Source organism: Chiroxiphia lanceolata, chromosome 7 (genome assembly GCF_009829145.1).
Source record: "Chiroxiphia lanceolata isolate bChiLan1 chromosome 7, bChiLan1.pri, whole genome shotgun sequence".
Classification (NCBI taxonomy): domain Eukaryota; kingdom Metazoa; phylum Chordata; class Aves; order Passeriformes; family Pipridae; genus Chiroxiphia; species Chiroxiphia lanceolata.
The window spans coordinates 27,278,872-27,302,875 of record NC_045643.1 but is presented as its reverse complement, the minus strand read 5'-3'; the positions used below and the strand labels follow the sequence as shown (position 1 = coordinate 27,302,875).

The 24,004-nt window shown below is 44.9% G+C and overlaps 1 protein-coding gene across 1 annotated transcript; it reads right to left on the bottom strand.

The window, feature by feature from the left end:
* Window positions 1-17,349: 17,349 nt before the first annotated feature.
* INHBB (inhibin subunit beta B) lies at window positions 17,350-23,690 on the bottom strand. Its single transcript, XM_032693746.1, has 2 exons — window positions 22,756-23,690; window positions 17,350-20,110 (listed from the first exon to the last, which is right to left on the bottom strand). The coding sequence occupies exons 1-2, from the start codon at window positions 23,156-23,158 to the stop codon at window positions 19,335-19,337; spliced, it is 1,179 nt and encodes a 392-aa protein (XP_032549637.1). The 5' UTR covers window positions 23,159-23,690; the 3' UTR covers window positions 17,350-19,334.
* Window positions 23,691-24,004: the final 314 nt, after the last annotated feature.

Genomic DNA, 24,004 nt, shown 5'->3' with positions numbered 1-24,004 from the left:
CCCAACACTATAATGTAAATACTTCACCACTAACCTTCTACAGGCCAAGGGCTAGAGAGCCTTCTCTTGGTTCCCCTATCTTCAGTTCTTAGAGTAGGATATTGCACAGTAAGGATCAAAAAATTAACACCATCCTGTGCTGCTGTATCTTGCATCTGCCGCTGTTGCTCTGGTTATCATACCATAAGCAGTGCACTTGTGGTATATGTGCTCAAACAGAAGAGCAGAAGTCAGAGTTCAGTTTCCACTCTAACATACATCTTTTGATTATATCTAAAAGCTGCACTAATTTAAGTTTAAATTATTTTTTAAACTCTGGCAAGAGGTTTTGTACAGATGCATTTTTCTATTTAGGCTAAGCTTTTTCAGGTGTGGTTCAAACTTGAGAACTTGAAATAAACCCTATTTACACTGTAGTAGACTGCATTTGCAGATTTCACATCTGAATCCATTTGATTCATATTGAATTTATTTAATGTGCATTTTTAGTCTCCATTCCCTACTTTCTGTGCCTCTTAGTGTTAAGTTCTGTCCTGTTCATACGAAGAATTTCACATATTCACACTAAAACAAGAAATGCAGGTGGAGGATTTACAACTCTCCTGCAAATTCTGCTATAAAACAAATAGTTAAAATCATTACCAAATACATTGAACTATTTCTTTGCCTATTGAAATTGCTACTTTTTTCAACAATATCTTTCAAAATACTTTACAGTGCTTACAAAATCTCTGTGTAAAATCTAGGTGAGAAAAAAAATGCAAAATACAAAATATTTATTTTAATTTAGGCATCAACTGTGTTTTCTGCTTTAACTCCACGTCTTTTTTCTAGTCACACCTCCATTATATTCATTTCCTTAGGTGCTGGACACCTCCAAAGGCCTCCTGTCCACATTATCATGACAGATTTTAGTTTTTGTCCCCATACTTTCTCTCTTGTTTTGCCACTTCTTCTAGGGCCAGCTCTGCTCCCCCAAGGCAAGTGAACCTTACTTCCCACAATTTCATCTTTTATTATGTGAGTTTTAAATACTACTTCAACCTTGTCTCCATTCATTTCTTTCCATGCTATTGCACCATTTTTTCCCACTAAAAACAAGCAAAGATGCAGTATGGTTACATTATCTTGCAACAACCTTCTACACTCTGCTGGTCTAAAAGGTACAAGTGTGAGTCTTGGAGCACCCTTCCGTGGGAAACACAAGTTTCAGTCTTCACATCCTCAGCCTTGAGCAGTCATCAACCCCTGCACAATAGGAGATCTCTATTTGCTTCAGAAAGCCTTGTCCTCCCACAGTCCTCATGACACTAGACCTCTTTAATCACTTCCAATTCATCCTCTCATCCTCTTCTTTTTACCCTGCCTCTCCGCAGTTCCAGTTTCTACGAAGAAGGACTGTTAGGGGCCTTCGGTGCCTCTCCTGTGCCACAGAGTGATGGCACAACAGGTACACCCAGGCAACTTCCTCAGCAGTCTCTCTACTGCACCAAGCAGAAGTGTCAGCCTCTGGCTGGCTTGTCTTTATGTGTAAGGAACCTTACCATGGGTAGAAATACTCTTTTAGCCTTCTCTGAAGCAGTCCTTGCAAACTCTCACATTTTGGGTCATCCCTTCTGTCTGATCCATCGGCCTTTACCTAGACCTTAACTTCCTCCTTCTAAGTTCCCTTATTCATACTAAGTAGTATTTGCAGATTCTTCCTGAATAATCTAAACCACAGCCTCCCCTGAACCTCTGTGCAAGCATAGCTTGTCAGTAAGATAAACATGTGCCACTGTATGTGTCATCACTTTATGCAGCTTTGATCCACTGGTGCCCTACAGGATTCTGCTGCAAAGATCAGTCAGTCATTAACCACATTTTGTTCATAAGCTCTTTGGAAGGCACCATATTTTGTTGTCTGCCTGTGTAATGCCTGGAGCAATAAGGTCCCTTCACACCACAGCAATGTCGATAATATATACTCCCAACTGTGCTAGGTGTTATACATAAATAGTGACATGTAGTAGATTGGCACTACCACATTTTTTCTTTGTTGTCTGCTAGTCTAGGTAACAGATGATCACAAGGTAGAAGAATAAATGACCCTGCATTATATAGTATCATGTCCCAAACACAGTTAGAACCAACACATATTTGTAAGCAATTTGGCTGGAGAAAGCATGAGACACTCCTAATGGAGGTAATCTGAACTACAATAGAAAGTACAGTCATGATATCACCAAATCAATATCTAAAGTAATTTGCGATATTTCCCAGTAAAACAGAAAATTAGTCAATCTGTAGACTGTAGGCACCAAGATGTGGTAGGATACCCAAGACACAAAGTCAAAATAGATGGTTTTCATTAGGGCATATAGCAGCAACAGTAGCAATCAAGCGCTGTAAAAATATTTGACCTTCAGTTCAGCACCACTGGGAGATATATCATCAGGGCTGGTGTATTTGCTCCTACCTAGTTTCTCTCCATGGGCCTCTCCAGAACGGACTATGGAAATAATGCAAATACTCCTCTTTCCCTTATTAGAGAAGGATGGTTAGGCTGCTTTGGTTTTGCTGTGGAATAAACCTTAATAAACTGTACAGCTAGAGGTGCCATCCTAGCAGCACACATGGGTGTGTGTATGCACAAATTAATGCTACCTTCTCAGTGATAGCATCCCACTTGGGTGTCAGACACAACCAAACCTCAGCCTTCTTACAGGTTCGTCTAACACAGCCCATGTAGACCACAGACCAGGCTAGAGAGAGGCTCAGAGCTGTGCTCACGGCTGCACATGCAGCTTGAGAGAGCCCAGGAGCACTCCTAGTGTGCCCAGCATCACCTGCTGGAGGGATTAGCCAGCCCTGCCTGAAGCACAGCTGAGTAGCACATACTAGCTCTTCCCAAACTCCTCCCAAGCCTGAGATCAACTTTTTAGTCTTACCCAATGCAAAGATGTTTGCCAGAAGTTAAAATAAACATTGCTGTGGTTTCTGTTAGCATCAGATCAGGAGGATTGTCAGGTGCTAATGCCCAGTGTGGAAACCCTGTATGCAAGGCTAACTCTCCTCCCAGCTAGTCCTCATCTCAGGGTATTCTTCTTAGGGTTCTTCATATTTTTGTGCTGCTGCTGTTCTTTCATGGTGCCTTTCACCCAAAAGCATTACATTGCAGTCAAAGAAGCAGACCACCAAGAAACCTCTCTATTCAATAGTTCCATGCTTCAGGGTAGAGGTTGAAAGCAAACCCTCCTGGTACCCAACCCTTCTTAGTTGGCTGCATGACACCTGCCAAGCAGCCACAGAATGGGGATAAATTCTGTCACCAGTTACCACATTCTTATTACACCAACCCCGCCCATCCAGGAAGCAGGTACATGACAGGTCTCACATGCTAGCAAGTCCTGGTCCCCATCTCCAGCAGCCTGAAGTAGAGGGTGTGACAGCACACCTCTGCCATCATCAGTTCTCAAGAAACATCCCAATGGGAAAGGCACCTGAGCAAACGCAATTCTCTGTCTGATATCCTGATCACAGAAATAAAGCTTTCCCTCTTCTTCACACCACACTGGCTTTTTGCTGTGTGAAGGGGAAAAAAAAAAAAAAATCTTGTCTGAACTGAAGCAAATGCCAATTCCAGGATGCTGCTTTCCTCAAAATACCCCCATACACACCTCTTTTAGGCAGGCAAAGATGTTTCACAAACACACGGAGGTCTGCTTTTAAACATATTACATCAATGTTACAGGGGAATTACTCCAGCAGAAGCAAAACCAGCGTAAAACAAGCACAAGTGGGATAAGAATCACACCCTTCATTTTAGTCTGTGTAGCTTTTTTCTCCTCCTTACATAAGCTTCAACACTCCAAGTTCAAGGCAAATGCTTGCAATATTTCTATGTTATCCTCAGTAATGTGACAAGAGCAATTACAGAGTCCAGGGAAGCTAAGTAACACTGTGAAAACAGTGGGTGGTCTAAAGGCTTGAATAGCTCCTGTGCACTAACATTGCAGTGGGAGTCCCCCAGACCCCCACTTTGTACCCTAGGCAATTCAACCATGCTCTGCAACACTGGCCTTTTTGTCCGGGACATTCTGGCACCAGCATTGCTTGCTGACTTGAGACATACCCAACTTCTCTCAGGTGGTCTGCAAAGTTAACTCACCCTTAAAAAGTTCGTCCTTGGTACCCACCACACCTCCTTCATTCTCTGTTTCAGTCAAAAGCTCTAGGCAGAAGCATGCTGAACATTTTGCAAGGAAAATCTGCTCAGAGACAGCTATTCCAGGTGCACAGACCTTTGCTGAGTACAGCATTATTTGAGGTATTCTCTGAAAAAAATAAATCTACTTTTACAGTAAAAGAGCCATTTGCCATGTGCAATGCACTGAAATACTTTGCCACAGCAAAGTCTGGTCTAAACATGTTGTTGGCCAATAAAAGGGGGGAAACATGCTGCCAGTAAACATTTGCGTGGTATGTCTTTGAAGGCTTCAAGGCAGACTAAATGGAATAATTGTGAAGATGTATTATTTATAATACAACAAATCTTCCCCACAAGATATAGGTCTCCATTAACCTAGTACCCAACTGCTTTTAAGTGCATTTTTTAATGTGTTTACCCTGCTAAGGGAGTTATGTTTTATTATCTCCATTTTGCATTTGGGGAATTGAGGTACTGGGAGATTAATAGATTTGCTCGAGGTTACATAGCAAATCTCCAGCAAAGCACAAATGCAGACCAAGTGTCCCAGATTGTTCTTCTCCACTGGATGTATCCATCGATATGCCAGGACACATTAAAACATCAAAGGTCTCTTGTGAGGTGACTTTTTCCTTAATAATAAAAAAGACCGATCTCATGCGAGCAAGCAAGATTGTATTGGAGTCAACAGAAGTTCATCTGTTTACATGAAAACTGAAGCAAGGTCTGAAGGTGGTTTTGGAATATTCTCATTTTTCTAGCTATCCAGTGCATTCAACCCAAATTCACAAATACCTTTTCAACGATGACACTTTCTGCACCTGACAAACTAGCTGTTCACCGATAGTCTTTATATTTCACATACCACCGCTTCCAGTCAGGTGCTGCTTCGTGTCTTCCTCAAGCTTAGTGGAACTGCAAAGGGGTTCAGCTTTTTGAAGTCTACCCACATACTGAAGCTACTGAATGTGAGTGTCAGACCCCTTCTATGGGACAGTGGTGTTCTGGATTGTTTGGTTGATTTTCGTCTTGTCTTACATGAAGAATTGGTGGGAGACAGTATCTTAATCTTTCACAGTACTCTGCACCAAAGCCTTTGGGTTTTATGGGATTCAGTAGGAGACTTTACTCCCTATGTCCTCTTCACCAGTTATCCACTAAGTCAACCTCCTTGGAGATGAGACCTGTGCTGCTCTCCAGCCCATGGTAGAGTTTGTGGAACTGGGAATCTCACAAAATCACAGAATATTCCGAGTTGGATCCTGCAAATCCGCCTTGCCTACTCCCCAAACACCAGTTTAGTACCCGCACCCAGTCTTTCCTGGGAGGGAAAGACTCCAGCCAGTGCAACTACAATGTTGTATCTTCCAAGCAGATGACATTTCAACTAATTTCCAAGCTCATGTTATAGTCCAAGTAGAATTTGAATGAATAATAGGGCTGACAGCAATGCAAGCAGAATCCTTTGCGCCATGTGGGCCCTTGTCAGCACACAGATACCATGAAACATGCCAGTCCCACCACAAAAATATAAAAGAATCAATGGCTTTGCCTAAAGTGTCTAGGATAGGGAAGGCAGATGTAGGAGCTTAATCACTTCCAAGACTAAAAAAATCACTTTGGTGCAGCAAAGTGAGTTGCACCAAAGGAGTTCTGTGGAGAACATGTGAGACTGGCGAGCTGTTTCTCATCAGCATGGACAGTGGGTCCACTTCAGCTCACAAAATATCAGTGGAAGAGCCCAGTAAGTTTATTCCATGAGTCACCACATCTAAGTCAGCCTCATGACTAGAGCAAATGAGATTTAGTCCTCACTGCAAGTCTGCCACCAAAGAGCATGCAAGCCAGGTTCATTTGGCAAACAGACAGTACCTTCTCACTGCAGGGACAGATTTTATTATCCATTTAAGATCAGGGATACACACAGGTAAACAGCAATAATGCACCTCCAGGCTGCTCCATGCTTCAGCTCACTTTGAATAAGGCTACCCCAGGGAGGGGAGGTGGTTTTGAGGTGAAATACAAAACTGGCGTACTCAGATATCCTTATCCTTCTTCACGAAGGTAAACCCAACATGAAGAACATGATACTCCGCCTCCAGCACAGAGTCTGGGCTGCTCAAGACATGTTTGACATCCCCTGCCACTTAAAGATTATTCAGTATCAAATGTTCACCACTGTTTTGAGCAGCTAAACAATGAATTTTCCCACTGCCTCTCCTGCTAATGACGAGCGAATAAAGAATCCCCTAGGGAATTTCCCTTCATCTGCTCACGAGTGCCACTTCGCTAGTCACATTTATCTGACAAATCTTACAGATGGCTTGGCACGAGCTTGCAACAAGCACACCATCTTTGGAGCTGGGATTGGTCGCCCGAGCCACGCGATGCTTTCTATGGCAAACTGGGCAAGCCCACGGCAGAGCCCCATACCAGCTACTGGAGAAATATCCATAGCAAATTTACAGCTTCGTCCAGTGCTGTTTCAGCAGAAGACACTGATGATGGCATTTCCAACACTGCAGCCGCCTCAGGAGTGGAGTCTCTTGGCACAGAAGAAGTCGTTCTCTGACCCAGACAGAAAGATATCCTGGAAAATGACTCCCATTGAATCATTTTCCTGCTGTTATTGTGCCGAATGCCTTTCTGTTAAAGATGAATATTCCCTGTTAAAATAATGGGGAAGAGAATATAAAGACCCATCTGCAGACCACATTTTCAGAGGGGTTTTGTTTGTTTTCCAACATTGTCTGTGAAACGCTGGTTGAGTCTTTCGAGCTCTTTCCAGATGTGTACTCTCCTCGTGCTATGTACCCAACTCTAATTCTAGTTGGAAAGCTGTTTGACTCAGGCAAATGAATAGCAGGATTTTAAAACAGATACAAATAGTAAAACTAGGGCTTTGTACAATCCCATAGGTACTATAGATGGGACCGTCCAAACACAGATCCTTCTAATCCACCAAGAAAATGCCCTTAAGACCTGTTCAGAGTCAGACTTAAACCCATAAAATCCAGGAAATTCAGAGATAAGCCTGGATATCTGGACTGATATTCTGTCCTCAGTTCACCTTACTGGGTAAATGTTAATGAATGCATTTGTTTATTCCCTACAGTTCTATGCAGGGAATATCAACAATCTCATATTATGGGAGGAGGTGAAATTTTTTCTCCCGTATGTGTGTGTAGGAGTTGCTCAATATAATTTATTCTCTTTCACAATAAGACTATATAGCTCCTCGATCCTTTCAGAGCTATGCAGGGTCTGTCTTGTAAAGTTTTGGAGGAGAAGCCTCAAAGGAAAATCAGTTATTACAGGAAACAGGGCTGATTTTCAGTACTCCACAGTCTTGCCTCACCATTCATACTAAGATGGTATTCCAACGTAAAACATCATCCAGATGCATTTCACAGACAATCCAAACCCAGACTTTCACAGGCAACACAAGAACAAGTTCGCCAATCACAAATGGAGGAGAACTGGAGCACATAACACCTCTAGAGCAATGACCCACGTGTGCCTCCTGCAACAACCTGCATAGCATAGCAAGTACAAACAGAAGAATGGCCATACCAGTCCATCTAGCCCAGCATCAAGTCTCCTGAGCAGTCAGCCAGCCAGAAAACAGCAGAAGCAAGGGAACCATTTATGCTATTTCCCTCACATTTCTATTAGCCTCCAGCTATTTTCAGATCAAGGTATTTCCTAAGCCAGATGTGGTTTCTAGCTACTTAGTAATCCTCCATGCATTTCTTTACACAAACTTGTCCAGTCATCCTTTGAACTCTAATAAGCTTTTAGCCTCCACAGCCACCTTTGGCAGTGAATTCCTTGTGTCCACTACCAGTTGCATGGAGAACATCTCTTTTTGTTTGCTTTGAGTCTGGCTTCTTCTAGTTAATTTAATTACTTTAATTGATATACTGCCACAGAACAAACAACGCCTGCCCACCTTCTGATTTGCAGAATCTACTCCTACCCCTTCATCATCTCATCTTCTTCAGGCTAAGGGGTTTCAGTCTAATTGATTTTTCCTCACGTGGAAGGTAAGCAGCGAATACAGCTGAAGTACAAGCCAACTATTTTTCTTTCCTTCTAAGCTCCCAGTACACCCTTTCACTTCACACTGAGGAAACACTATCTTTCCCACATTAGAGGCAGTATAAAATAGGCTTTGTCCTTAGTTTTATAGGTAATCTGCAAAGTGGCAGACAAGTAGACCAAAAATCTGTAGGGCCTATTCTGACACTGGGGAATCCAGTGGTAGTGTTGAGCCTTAGCCTCGGTGACTTCACCAGGTATTGGACAAATTCACTTACAATTTATTTAATTGTATATAGCAGTCACTTCATTAGTGATGGATACCATGACCAATACATAATTCAGGGCCTGCTACAATCATGACCACACGTGAGAGCTCCAAGGTGTGCTCTGAACAACTCAAGTAGCAAAGTCCTGATACTCTCAATCCGGACCCTACAACTGTCAAATCAGCTTCCAGCAGAACTGTTAAACAGAACCCATGGTCACAGCCATCTTTACCCACTGAAAGAGCATCGTACATCTTCATTACTATCAGCTGTTCTTCTGCCCCCGTCCCAGCTGTTCTTCTGTCCCCGTCCCCAAGATACACAGTACAAATAAGATTAGCTTGAGAAAAGATTTCTGCAGGATAAGAAGACAGATGTGGCAGAGACTCTGAAGTCTGCTAAGAGTTTTGCAGTTGCCAGCTAAATTGATGTAAAAGGTATGGAGATACTATTGTGATGGGCAGCCCTACAAGCCCATAAGATAAAACTTCCATTTATGATAAAATTCATCCCTGGTAAAAATGGCACTATTCCATTGAAATCAATAAGGTTGCACCTGTGAATGCCAGCTGTGAATCGAGTCCATGGTTCTCAAATGATGTAAAGTGCTTCAGGAGGAAAGATGCTATATTTAGGTGCCATATTATTGCTATGTAGACATTTTCATAACCCCTAATTATGGGGCTTTTTTTGCAAGCTCTGTAGTATTAACTGGATTGGATAAATATATAATTACAGAGTGTTTCAACATGCACACTCTTGATGCTAGAAGCTTTATCAGCTCTTTCTTTTCTTCATGATCTGTTTTGCTTTTCTTTTAAAGCTGTTTCTATCAATTATGGCAAGATTTACTCAGAGCCCCAATAAAGGGTCACTGCAGACATCCCAGCAGAATACAAGAAAGCTACATTTTTGTTCCAGAAATCTTCTGTTTTCCAGAAAGACACCTCTGGTTTGTCATTGCATGACAACATTGCCAGAAGCTAAACCAATCAGACAAAGAAAAAAAACCCCAAACAACAACAAAACAACAGCAACAAAGAACTTTTCAGATGTTCCCTGACCCCAAATTGTTTATAGGCTAAGGGTTCCTACTCCAACAGCTTCAACAGAAGATCTGCTGCCCAAATATTTGCTGGATCCTGCTCCTCTCTTTTGCCAGTGGCCAGAAGGAAAGGACCCAAGGAGGTTCTTCACGGTGCCAGGGATACACAAATGGCTTCAAAGATCTTAGATAGGAGATAGATACAGCCCTGCCTAGAAGAACCACCACCCTAACAAATTACTAAATTGGTTGACAGGAAAAAGGCAAGCTACCTTTTTTTCATCATCTACCTTGTCAAATTGAAAGTTACCATTAACAATTAAATCCAACTAGTCCTACAGGATTAAAAAAAAAAAAAAAAAAAAAAAGAAAAAAGTAGCACCTGCATTTTCCTTTCTAGGTGCTGATGAAACCTTCATTACCATTTTTTGCATATGAAAAAAAAAGTCAAACAAATACACTTCTTGCTTTTCTGACAGGTATGGCCAGTAAAGTGTCAGATTCTTTCAGATGTGTTTACAAACCTTTTCCTCTTGCACCAGTTTACATCCAGTGAGAATTTGAAAAGGTAAATCACAAGTACAAACACTTCAAAACAGATGTTAATAATAGAAAGAATTAAGAACACTGCTAGAGTGACACGATTCGGATGCTGTATTATTAAACAAATGGCTCACAATGGTGTTATGACATGAGTCATAGTGCCTGATGCTGTGAATATATTGCATAAAAGAACAATAGCTGCTATCACCAGCTAGAGAGATACACAGAGCACAATACCAGGAGCACAACTGCTGACTGATCTAAGGCAAGGGGTTTGTCTACGAGACAACAGGATAAATTCACACCTGGTGCGAATGAGTGCAACTGAACGGAAGCTCATGGAGTCACAGCAACTTCAGCTAAGACTGATACCACACTGAAAGCACTATTGGCTTCACTCTGTACAATCTTGTAGCCTGTTTATGACTGTAATTGACTGGGGAATTCCGATTTGGTAGGATTTTGAACCTGCTTTCCACAGGTGTGAGTAACTGAATCTGGCCCCACATTAACACCGACGAATTTTTAAACCCAGCAAATCACAGAGCACATCTGAATTGTTTTAACATTGAACATCATCACAAGAAAGTCTGCCAGAGGCAGCAGACTGGGTTTGCCATTCCTGACTGGGTTGCCATTCTTTTTGTTTTTTAATCTGGTAACTATGGATGGTAACTGGTGATGCTGAAGAAAAAGATTACCATAAGAGCTGGCACATTCACGAGCTTGACAAAGGATGGAATCAAATTCTGGAGTGCACTTACAGCATGTGCTCCCCATAATTAAAAGTCTATTTGTGGCATGCAAAGTAGAAAAAGCTTTCATTTAGGGTAAAACTTAAACATATCATTACTTTCCCTGCTTGATGCAGTAACCCCATTCAAGGGGGTACAGTCTGGAAGCAATGTTCTCCAAGATACACATGTCTACAATTGTCAAAGGGAGGGGAGGAGAAAATGAGAACAAAGTAAGTGGAACCCACCCATAAAATGAAATATAGGGCTTGATTCATTGTCACGCACTGTTAATGTAATGATTCAACCACTGTGGTGCACGGCTAATAGGAACAGAGCTGGCTTAAATCCTACATCTCTGTGCCTATCATGTACTTAATAAGAAACAGCACAGAGAATTAGATGGGTTCCACTCTGCTCAAGTGCCACACAAAAGCTCCAATATAGCAAGTGTGGCCAAATACAAGGCATGTGATCAGGGCACTATGGTATTCTGGCCCTTTCTCAGCTTTTGGGGACTGAGACCCCAGCAGCAGCACTGGGGACCCCTGTCAGCTGCCTTAAAGGCAGCCTCGTGGGTGCTCCAAATTGTGCTAAAGACCAAACTAGCTTCTGAACACTCTCAAAACATGAGCTGAGCGAAAGTGGTTTCTGCACTCTCTTGGATGTGGAGCTGGCTGGAGCAGAGACACATCTGAGAACAGGCTGCCTCTCTTCAGCCATCACAGGGCACCTATGTACCACATGATTAATGCAAGACAGCTTACTTAACCAAGGATGAGGTACACAAGAGACAAGAAATCTACTCAAAACACCGTGTAGCTATAGTGCATTGCCTCCAATCTATCACCAGGATCCCCCAAAGTAAATTTTATTACAGGGGCATTAACAAATGGCAGAAGTCAATTTACTTAGATAAAGCCTTGTGTTTCTTGTCTGTGTGTTTACATGTGAAATGGTGCTCACCCATGCAAACATGCCACCCTGATCAAGCCAAACATACACAATGCACGTAAGACATAAATAAATACTTGTGAGTCACCGATAACCACCTCATAAATTACATGGTCTTATGAAGTATCACTGGTAAAGATAATTCATACAATTGGATACAAAATACACATACACAACTCTCATTCAGACAGATAAGCATTGTTTGTTTCCTTTCACAAGAGCCCAAGGCCCTTATTTACAAGGTCCTGAATTATTTTTTTAACCTTGGAGTCCCACAGCTGTGGATCAGTTCTAAAACCCGGCCCAAAAACAGGCCACGAGAGACGAAATGTGATCACAATGAATATAGTGAATAGGAGATAGGACACAGGGGTCCAAAAATCCAAGAGCCGAGTCTACTCCAGCTCACAGGAGCCACATCCAGTAGTATCTATAACCTTTTATCCTCAAACAGATACTACTTTCAGCACCCAACTCTCCTACCTTGCTCCTGCCGCACTGCCCAGGATTGGCTGCACCACCTCCGTGTGAGGAGCTGAGCTCCAGTAACCGGAAAGTGCAGGTGCTGCAGCTCTTCCACAGCTTCTCCTATGCTCTTCTGTGGGAATGGGCACAAGCTGCTCCATCCAACCAAGTGAAGAGGGACGAGCTCAGTCCAGCAGCCTCCGCTTGGGCAAAGCCTAAATGCCACTTTGGTACCACTTGACTGACACAGCCCAAACACAGCATGTTTGTTTTGCTGACACATAGGTTTAAGTTTGCTTCCCAGCCACATCTTCTTTCCCCTTGGATACAATAGTCATCTTCATAGCACTTATTATAACATATTGCAGCAATAATGTGTAATTATCCTCAAAAACAAAGCAAAAGCTCAAGATAAAAATAACAGGCACTGAGCACACTTACCAGCTGGAGGAAGGCAGTGAGGCAGCACGAGCTGCAGCGCTAAAATGGCTGTGCTGTAGTAGGCTACAGCTGCCTCTCCCAGCCTGATTTAAAGGCCAGACTGCAGGAGAGCACACTGAGAGGTGAACCCTCTCCAAAATCAGGTACAAAAGGAGAAGGAGCAGCAGCAGCCAGGCTCTGAGGAGCAGTGGTTAGGCAGAGCAGTGCGTCACTTGGGTCTGTGCACTGTGCAGCTGGGTTCAATGATTGCATTTGGGCCAGGGCAGAACTCCAAACACTCTGCACCTGGGAGAGCTGATCCTTCCATGAGGGCAGCCCCATCAGGTGGTTAGCAACCAGAGCTCTCATCCTGGTTCTCTTGATTTTTTGATGGGAAATCAATGCATCCCTTGAGTTTCCTTCTTGCCCTTTCTTTCTGTTTTGCTGGATGTGCTTACTTTGACTTTCATAGACTCATAGAATGGTTTGGGTTGGAAGGGACTTTAAAGATCATTTAGTTCCACCCCCCCTGACATGAGTAGGGACATCTTCCTGTAGACCAGGCTGCTCAAAGCCCCATCCAACCTAGTCTTGAACACTTCCAGGGGTGGGGCTTCCACAACTTCTCTGGGCAACCTGTTCCAGCACCTCACCACTTTTACAGTAAAGAATTTCTGCCTTATATATAGGTAGTCTAACCCTCCCCTCCTTCAGTTTAAAGCCATCACTCCTTGGCTATCACTACATGCCCTTGTAAAAAGTCCCTCTCCAGCTCTCTTGTAGGCCCTTTTAAATACCATAAGCCTTCTCTTCTCCAGCCTGAACAGCCCTAACTCTCTCAGCCTGTCTTCATAGAAGAGATGCTCCAGCCCACTTGATCATTTTCATGGTCCTTCTCTGGACTCTCTCTAATAGGTCCACATCCTTCTTAAACTGAGGGCCCTAGAGCTGGACACAGAACTCCAGGTGGTGTCTCATGAGAGTGGAGAATGGGAGCAGAATCACCTCCCTCACTTTGCCCACAAAAGATTCAGCAGAAACCCTCTATTTCCAAGCTTTCACAACAATGCATATCTCAGGTCTCTGATGGCTTCAGAGATCTCTCAGGTGTGTGTATAAAAACTTGACATCTTTGCTCTGTACAAGGAAGACTGGTTAGAGCTGCACACATTCCAGGAGGGCCTCTGTTGAATAGAATTGGCCAAATCAGATTAAAAACCCAGTATCTATGATGAAGGCTGCAAGCTGCCTGCTTATAGAGGTTCCACTGATGTGAACCAGAAGTTCCTTGCATGTGGTCGGGCCCTAAATTTGATACTGGAATTTAAAAACAAATTAAGATTCCCATGTAATATTGACTGCTTTTTTTTTTTTTTTTTTAGAGTAAAAGATTTTACAGCATGGAATGCTATATGCAGTGGTTACATGAGTCCAAGTAATTGTACCAATTATATAATTTGATATAATTGCACTAATTACATAAACACATAATAATGAAATATAAGTTATTCCAAGAGCTAAACTGGAAGAACATTAAAGAACCTAAATCTGCTCCCACTTATTCTAGTACAAATCAGAAATAATTCCCCTGAAATCAATGAAGTTGCCCAAATAAAATTGGCCCCTACTGTTACAAGCAGGCATGGAAATCTAGCTTTTGGTTCACGGGTACTGACTGGGCAAGCAAATGAAAACTACTGGGTTATTTTATACTGATGGCAATTGCTAATTCCTGGCCAAATTCCAATGTATCCAGTGTATACCTTTATAAAAGGTATTTTTTACTCCTGTTCTGATCTGTCATCCGGCATATGTGGGTTTTGCTAGATCTTTTAGCTGCTGATTCTAAAGGAAAAAAAAAAATTAGAAATACTGAGAATTGAGAGTGAGCTGGGCCCAGTCAGGAATTCCAGAAAACCAGATTTAGGTGTGTCTTTAGTTATATTGGTGCTAGCCTGAATTACATCTGCAGACTTTAGGAGAGCTACTGCAGACTGACATCAGCATTAACTGAAACAGACTCTCCTCTTAGGGAGAAATTTGTATTTCTGATCCATTTTGCAAAATGTTCTTCTACTCTTCACAGTAGAAACCACTTCATACAAAAATTATCCTTATGAACAATTCATTCAGTGAGGGGTTTCCCTCTTCTCCCATGGCAGGGCGAGTGCAGCAATTCATTTCAGCTGCCAACTTCATCCCTCACAAGTAACAAAGCAAAGAAGGTGAGAGCTGGCAATTTTGGAGCAGGTGTCTATTATGTATGGGAATAAGTGATGTATGCAGAGTTAATCCAACAGGTGCTCTGTCGCACCACATCGTGACAGTCACCCCGTTCACACCATTCTCATTAACACCAGTGGGAGGTCCAGGTACTGGGACTGGGGTTTTGCCTATGTTAGAATATTTTAAAGGATGAAGAATTTCCAGCTCTAGAGATTGATTATGTCACATGATAGAAGGCACTGATTTAGCATTTACAGAACCAAGTTCAAAGCCTCTCAGAGATGAGAGAGAGTCATCTAGTCACCTTTGGGGGGGTAGGGTATGGACCCGAGCCAGCTGGTTTTTGAGGTACAGTACCTAACCTGGCATAAGGCAGTGAAACTGGATGCTGAGTTTTATAGGGATGGGAATGACAGATGGGAAAATAAAACCCAAAATATTTGAAAAGCAGCCATCAAGTTTAGGCATCTCATTTTTCATTTTGCCTAATTTCAAAAATGCAGGAGGTGGAAGATGCAAAAAGAGGGATTCCTGTACCCCCCCCTGTAAAAATCTGGCAAGAGCAGTAGCTTTGTTAGATCTCTGAAAAATCAAGCCCAAACTGTCTTAGATTGGTCCCACAAAATTAAAGGTGTTTTTTTCATTTTAGCCTTAGAAATCTGTATGACAGGTTACTGTCAGCACCAGGACTCAAGAACACCTCACTGTCTGCAGAATGCCCAGAGCAGTGAGTGGCTCCACGCTGCAGAAACATCCATGCATGTTCAGATTGATTTCTAGAGACTCACACCAAACAGAAGGACCTGGCAACCTGGACTATGATCCAGCTGTTCCCACTCCCAGATGATGCCCTTCACACCATACTGATATCCAATGCTCTTGTGTTTCTGTTTCTACCCCATAAACATCATGACTGTGGCTACAAATGTGGGAGCAGAGAAGGCAGGGGCAGGGGAAAAAAGCTGTGAAAGACTTTTACCAAGAAACGAGTGCTTTCTGACAGCCTCCATGAAAGAGTTTAGGATCCTGAGCTTGCTTGTGGGCTTGCAGTGGGATGCAGAGCACAGCCCATTCCTGTCCCTCATTCCTGGCCAGCCCAAGCTCAAAGCATCCTGGCTGCCAGCAGTTCCTGTTCCCTGCAGGTCCAAATCCCACGCCGAGACACCCTCCTCTCCTCCTGGAAGAGCACAGGAGTCCCAGTGTCCAAAGAAGGGCTTGGCTTTGACCCCAGAAACCAAACACTTTCAATTAAGAACGAAACCTAACCAGACACAGCCTCCAGGGCCTTGCATTTCAATGGGCAAGATTTCTTAATATATGCCATTTTTTAAAGTGCAGCCCAGTCTTATTCATAATGATGGTGTCATATTAGGTCAAACATGCCTTCAGACTGAAAGGATGGGTATTTACACTGATTTCAAGGGGAATTCATTGTACTCATCAGTAGCACGGTCGACTCAAGAAACAAAGACCAGGGAGAAAGAAGGCTGCTAAGAGACAGAGCAGGAACAGTGAGTCGTGGTTTTGACAATGTGCAGCTCAAGGTGGTGAGAAAGCTATGAAATATTCAAAAAATTTGATCTGGAGGACAAAGTTCTGAGAAGCAGATTGTTGACACAGTCACAGCAAATTGTTCTTCCAGGTCTCCCGTTTAACCCCAGTGCCTGGCTCTGGGGAGAGCTGGCAGAGCTACACCTGAATGTGAATCGTAACTAGAACCCATCATTAGTTGCATGATCTTGCTTCTTCAACACTTTTCAGGTCTCAGGGTCAGATCTAAGATTTGCTAAGTCAACAGAAGTCCTTCTGTCAGCTTCAGCTGGCATTTGCTCAGGTCTCCAGGAGGAAGAATTTATCTGTGAAGATCAATTAAATCAATATCTGGATATATGTGCAGCTGACAAGAATTTCTATGAGTATTTGTCAACGTTTTTGGTGTTTGTTAGCAAAAGGGATATATTATACTATTAAAAAAAAACCCCCACAAAAAACAACAAACCAACCTCTCCTTGAGGCCAGCTAATTTTGAAAAAAAAAAAAAGTTAATCAAACTTAGCACTGAGCTTTTATTCCTGGAAGTACTTTCCACATTATTTTTTTTACTTCTTCTAAGCAGTCAGGGAGTGACCCAGAGAAGAAGTTACATTCTTACACAGCAGGTGAACCAGGAACTTGCTGTAAATGACCTGCAGGTATGCGGAACAGCGCCGTTCCTGCGCCCAGAGCCCCTGCGCTGCTGCAGATAGAAAGAAGCAGATGCTTACATGTATAGACAGCAATAAAACTGGAGTATAACATTTTTAGGATCGCAGCTGAGCTCTCAGACAAGGCTTTCTGCAATGACTAATACGACTACGGTCTAATGCGACAGTTCACCGTCTGCAGCCTAGTCAGTCCCGAAAGTAAGCAAGTTCCTCCAGATGTTACACACTGAAAAAAAAAAAAAGGCAAAAAAAAAGCATATCCAGTTTTCAACCTTTTTTATTTATTTAAACTGTACACAAATGTAAAATACTTCAACAGCAAATCTAAGTGAAAATTGTTTGGTTTAAATTATTATGGAACAGAACCTAAAAGGAACTTTATTAAATAAACATAAAAATTGGATTTAAAGGATGCACATATTGTAATGTATTCTACAATAGTCACTTTTTTTTCACTCTACATTCCATGTGCGTATGGTATAGAAAAGACACTGAATAGAACAAACAGAATCCATTTTGTACCCTGAAACAATTGGTAGGCCTCGTGAGGGATTGCTCAGTATGACTACATGATATATGATGGCTTTGCCATCTCATAAAAATTATAACTAATATGTTGGCCTCTTTGGTTCCAAAATTTATGTATAATACATTTAACTGTATTCATTTTTTGCTGCTATAAAAATAACATTTTTTTTCAAATGGCAGTTTTTTGACTAATCATGCAACTAAATCAGTGCAAACATTAAAAGCAATCATTCGCTTTAAAAAAGAAGCAAAAGATTTAATTTCAAGTATAAAAAAATATAAAAAAGTCATATCATAAGTCCAGTTTTGTCTAGTATGGGTCAACACTTTAAATTGCATAGCTCATGCGGCACCTGTTTACCTAGATAGTGAGCAAAGATAAGTGCACTATCAAGTACCACTTTTCAAGGCATTGAAATTTGCAAGTGCTATTATACGTGCATTCAAGCAGTTTGCAAGTGCTATGCTGTATCATTATTTTCTGATCTTTATGGCCATCCTTGACACCTCCTGGTAAGGAAATTGAAAGCACTCTCCTCTCTCCTCCTTTCTAAGACTTGTAAAAATGTTCCTCGCCTGTTATTAAATGCACTGCATTTCTCAGAACGTCTCCACTCTGTCGCCGTCACTCCTCTTTAGGGTTCATTGGTTTAACCGTGGTGGCGATTGCTTGTTTGCTCGTCCCCCGTGTGACGTAGCCTTGCCAAGTCCCCCATTGAAGAACACAGATTGCAACTTCGACTTTTTGTTCTTCAAACAGTGAGAGATGCCAACGGTCAACATAGTCCAGATACGGTATTGATTCCCTTTTCCAAGACACTGCAGGTGTAGCCAGCCACTGGTTGCTAGTGGGCAGTGAAAGCATCGGATCACGCCAGCCCAGCTTGTGACTTTGCAACGGCCGGGTGTTAGAAATACAGCAGTTGCTTATGTGTCTGTCTCCTTTTCTCTCTCCGATGGAACCACACAATTCCTTGCTGGAAGTGCTGTAGGAAGATGCGAGTATCTGTGATGTTTATGTTTACATAAATTTAAGAGGAAGTGATCGCCTCCCAAGGCAGGTGTCCTGCAGCTTCCTGTTAGACCTAAGAGGTGACAGTCAACTTTTTCCTTTTTTTCCTTTTTTTTTTTTTTTTTTTAATTTTCTAAGTTTGGTCATTTCGACACCTGCGTGCAAGAATACATTGTGTTCTCACAGTCCGTGCTTTTGCCTGAGCAAAGGGAGCTCATTTCGGTCTGGCTTCGCCAGCAGGCGGGGAAACAGCTGCTCAGCCGTTCACTCGTACTGGCAGGCATTTAGGTCCGTCGTCACTGGTCACTGACTTTCTGTGCTCATGTCCCTTTTCCGAGCTGCCTTGTGTCTGTGTGTGTGTGTGTTTGTGTCTGTGTGTGTGTCTGTGTGTATGAGCGCGTGTTTTGTGTGCGTGCCCACATTTCGTGTGTGTGTGTCTTTAAGATATTTCATAGCATTAACTTATAAGTGGTAGAATATATAAGTGTCCATGATCCACAAACTGCCACTGTCCTGACACCAAAGTGAAATGATTATTTTTTTCTTTTTTTTTTTTTTTTTTGTCAAACTTTTCCACAGTGACTTTCCAACACTGATGCCTGGATACACAGTGAAACTTCCTCCAACACCATCTTGTACGGGAATGTTTCTCTCTCTCTCTCTCCCCTCTCTCTCTCTCTCCCCCCCCAAAAACACACCTTAAATCAAGCACAACCACATTCTTCCACAATCATATTGGGAACGTCCCTTTTCACAATGTTGTATTCATCATCAAAGTACAGCATTGACATTGTGCTAAGTTTGGTTGGAATGCAACAGGAGTTCACGGTGCCCGGGTTCAGCCCCCGCATTCGGTACTGATTCACGACAGCGGTGTGAAAGGAGGAAGCCGACCCCGGGACACCAGCCAAGTAGGCCGGGCAGCTCCCTTCACAGTAATTCCCATAGTAACCTGATGGTGCTATGATCCAGTCATTCCACCCAATGAGTCTAAAGTCAATGTAAAACTGTTGCCTGCAACATAGATTGGTCCTGCCATCGCACTCCAGGCCTCTTTTCCGGATCCTGTGTTTGTTATCGGCGAGACGGGCTTGCACCACTAAAAAAGGCCGGTGGGATTCCTCCCCGGGGTCCACATAAATTGGCAGCACTGAATACTCTTCACAGCCCTCACATTGAACATCCAAGTTCAGTCTCCTTTCTCCTCTCTCAAACAGAGCCTGGATCGCCTCTGTCATGGGAAAAGTGTGCCAACCACTTCTTTTGAGATCAACTTTCTTTTCAACCACATTCCACTTGTTGCTAGTGTCCGGGTCTTGGAAATAGACTTTGACTCTTACTTTTCGCCTGCTGCCTTTCTCTAAGACATATGGAAGCAGCTTCAAGTAAAGCCACAGGCTGGCTTGAACGACAAACAAGTTCTGGTTCCCTTCATTCGAGATGAAGAAATAGAGGCGGACTCTAGATGAGGCCAGATCGTCTGCAAGATAAGGAGAGATCAGCAAGATTAAGTCAAAAAGGAAACATTAGCTTGTGTGCCTTTCTGGATTCAGGGACAACACTGGAGCACAGCAGATCAGGAGAACGGCAACGGGGCTGTGCCAGCCAGAAGGCACGCACTGCATCAAATAGCCCCAATTTGCAGTCAAAATTAATTGAAAAGGGGACTTCCCGCAGCAACCTTCAGGTTGCTGTAGTCGGATGTGTCGGATCTCTCAAAGCTCTCCAGAATATGTTTTCTTTTCCCAGCTGGCCAGCTTTAAAGATGCTACACCAGCACCTTGCAAAAGACCAGCACTAGGACTCTGCTATCTTGTCAGTTTTAGAATAGTTTTAACTTTCAGCTACCTGCCAATTCTCATGGGGAGAGCTCTTTCAATAATCACTGAAACACCAATGCCAAACCAGGGATTTTGTTTCGATTTGCACATATTCTCGCTGCGGTTTTAAAGGAAAGGATTCAGGAGACAGAAGGGAAAATATTTCAGCAATGTGCCGGCTTGTCCAACATATCAAGCTAACCCCCACTAAAGTCTGGTAGAATATCTGCTATTATTAATCATTTCAATCTCTGCCTTTTCTTCCCGAAATTATAAACTCCCATACGAAGAGAGGCAATGAAGCGGTTGTTCCCGCTGTAACGCTGTTATTGGCTGTTCTCAATTCGCTTTTCAGTAACACCAGAATTAAAGGAGAGAAATTGTCGCAGAAAACCAAATGTCACCAAATGTCTGACATAACCCCTTATTTGTAAACAGAAGAGCCTGCTGCATGAAATGTTTCAGAAATACCAGTGGCCCTCCTGCAATTTTGTACTACAAGTCCTAACTAAATTTGGCGTAGGTGATAAATGTGCAAGCTGGCCTTTATGGCGGAGACTAATTCTGGTCCCTGAATCAAAGCATCCCAATCGTTATTTAAAATTATTGCTGGAAAGGCATTTTCTCATCTGCCCTTATCTGTTTTGCTTCCTTCTGTACAGAGCTAAATGTAGATTTTTCTTCCTTTTCTTTTCCCAAGAATCTGTAGCATTTTTGTCAATCTCTGAATGGGATTTTTTGCGTAGTCGCTGTCTTCATTTGTTACCCTAGATGCCTTTCAAATGTGTCTCCAGAGCCCATTCAGTACCTTGTAATAGTTCAGTGACAAAAATTTTCACTGTGTTTGTCTACGTTTTACATAAAGTCAATTTCGGAAGTGTTACAAAAGACAGCGATTGACTGAATACCAAATGGAAGTACAAGCCCACCCCAGATCTCCCAACAACAGCCTATTAAAAAATAATAACCCCCTAAATGTACGCTAAGAAAGCCTTTCGCGTGTTAGTAAATACGCAACTTCTTCATAAACTGTGGTGGCAGTGACAGAAAAAGAACAGTACGGTGTTGCTGCACCGATCCACATCACTTGTGTTGTGTGAGATTGTGTGCGCTCATAAATTTTGTATGTGAATATAACAAGCATATGTATAATGCAACAGATCCCATAGATACTGTAAATGTATATGCTTTTGGTAAGTGGGAGGGTAGATAAAGAAGATGAGTGGGCAGCATACAGGATAGAAAGAGATTTATTTTGTGGACAAATGATACATAGATGCCACAGAAAGATAGAAAGAGAGAAAAATGAACTGAGCGATAGAGCGATGAAGGAAAGGAGAGATGGGCAGATAAATAGAAGAGAGGTAATTTGCAGAGTGATGGTGTTACAGCCAGATGTGCAAAGTTCACAGGGACAGTGGTTAAACTGCTGGAAAGCTATGCTGAAGGGATTCAGTGACACATAACTGCAATGGCTGGACAGGACTGAGATGGCTGGTACCAAGGGGATGGAGGGCACTGTTAGTAAACGGACTGACGGACAGAGAGGAGATAGACACACTTGGCAGGACCCTGCACGCAGTGGACAAACAGACAAGGCCAACACTGCAAATAAAAGCTAAATAAATGAGAAAGGGAAGACAGCGAATGCAAGCCTTAATAGACAGATGCAGGCAGTGAAGCAGATGAACGTGCAGGGCAGATAGAGAAGGCAAGGGATGCAAGAGATGGAGTGGGACAGGTGGAGGAGGGACAGTGGGACACGCAGGGACCGAGACAAGCCCCGGTGCAGCTGGAAGGACCACCGGAGGAGAGCCGGGGGCACGGAGGCTGCGGAGGGATGGAGGGACAAGCGAGGAGAGTTGCAGGGCACAACCCGGGGAGAATCCCGGGCACGGGGACACAAGCACGGAGGATGGGAAGGCACCGGCAGGGTCAGGGCGGGATGGTGCGGGGCAGAGGGGAGAGCGGATGAGGCGGAGGGCAAGCGGGTGAGCTCGGCAGCCAGGTGCCTGTAGCAGGCAGGACGACAGGCAGGAGGACAGGCAGGGTACGCAGGGGGCCAGGCAAGGGCGGTCGGGGAACTGCGAGGGGTCAGGCAGGCGGAAAGAGAAGGTGGGCAGGAGGACAGGCAGGGCGAGCGGTAGGACTGACAGGGGTCAAGCAGGGGGACTGACAGGGGTCGAGCAGGGGGAATGACAGACGGGGCGATGCAGGACAGGCGGGGAGCGCGGCAGGGCAGGGGCCGCGGCGGGTCGGGCAGGGGGACGCGGGCGACGGGGGCGCGCGGCCGGGCGGCGCCCACCTGTCTCGGCGAAGCTGATGATCTCGGAGACCGGGTCGTGGGCCGGGGGCCCCGCGCTCGCCTGCCCGTCCAGGCTGGGGATCTCCACGCGGCCGTCCTCCCGCACCTTGCCGGCGTGCAGCTTGCGCAGCGCCGTGACCATGGCCGCCTTGGGCACGGCGTGCGTGATGTTGGGCCGGTCCCGCATCTGCAGCCGGCTCAGGATGTGCCTCTTCACAGCCTCCAGGAAATCCCCGTCCACCTTTCCCGGCTCCTCGGGCCGCCGGAAGCCGCAGGAGGTGCATGTGTCCTGCGGGGAGCCGCCGGCGGGGGCCGGCGGGGTCGGGGTGGCCGCGGCGCCCAGCAGGAGCAGCCCGCAGGCCAGCAGCGCGGCCAGCACCCCCCGGCGAGCCGCCCCGTCCATGGCGGAGGAGCGGGGGGCCGAGCTGGGGGCCGCCCCGGAGCGCCGCAGGGAGCCCGTCTGCAGGCAGCGCCGCTCCGAGCGCTCCGCGGCGCGGAGGGGGCGGTGGCAGCCAAGCTGGGGGGCCGCAACCGCTCCGCGCAGGGGGGGAGCCGCGGCGGAGGGAGGGGGCGCCCGGGGAAGCGGCGTGTGCCGCCGGGGAGGCGGAGGGGGGAGGCTGCACGCGCAGGCACCGAGGGCGAAGTTGGGGAGGGAGGGGGGGGCAGCAGGCTTGGCGTGCACGGAGAGCCCGGCTCCACGGGGGAGGGGGACGGCAGCAGGTGAGGGGGTGGCTGCGGAGCCCGGGGAGGAGGGAGGGGGAGCGGGGAGCGAGCCGGAGGTGCAAGGGGATCCGGGGAGCAGGGGAGAGGCGGCGCCGCGCTGCCCCGGTGCCCCGCGTCGCTTCAGAGGGGCATCCCCGGGCGCAGTCGCTCGTGGTCCATCGCTCGCTTCGGCAGGTCCGGGCGGGCCGCGGAGAGGAGCTCTCTAGTCCAGCGTCATTGAGGGGGGTCAGGGAGATAAACGAAGCAGATTTATATACAATCCAATTTATAGCCTGGAAGGAGGGGGGGGGAGAAATGCCACTTGTACCCCCCCGCCCACTCCGCCCCCGCAGGACAATCCGTGGGTGCAGGTCTCTGAGCAGGTCGGCTCCGCGCCGCTCGGTTGTCCCCTTTCAGCGCCCGCTGCTTCTCAACGTGCCATCAAAGTTGACCCGGAGCATAGCTGGGGAGGGAGTCGGGGGCGGCGGGGAGGGGGTGCGCGGCTGGCAGCTCCACTGTTGCGAGTCTTCTCCCCCCACCGCCCCGC

Coding starts and splice junctions, on each gene's coding strand:
- INHBB (XM_032693746.1), bottom strand. CDS start 23,158: ATGGACGGGGCGGCTCGCCGGGGGGTGCTGGCCGCGCTGCTGGCCTGC. Junction 20,111..22,755: donor CATCAGCTTCGCCGAGACAG/GTGGGCGCCGCC, acceptor CTTATCTTGCAG/ACGATCTGGCCTCATCTAGA.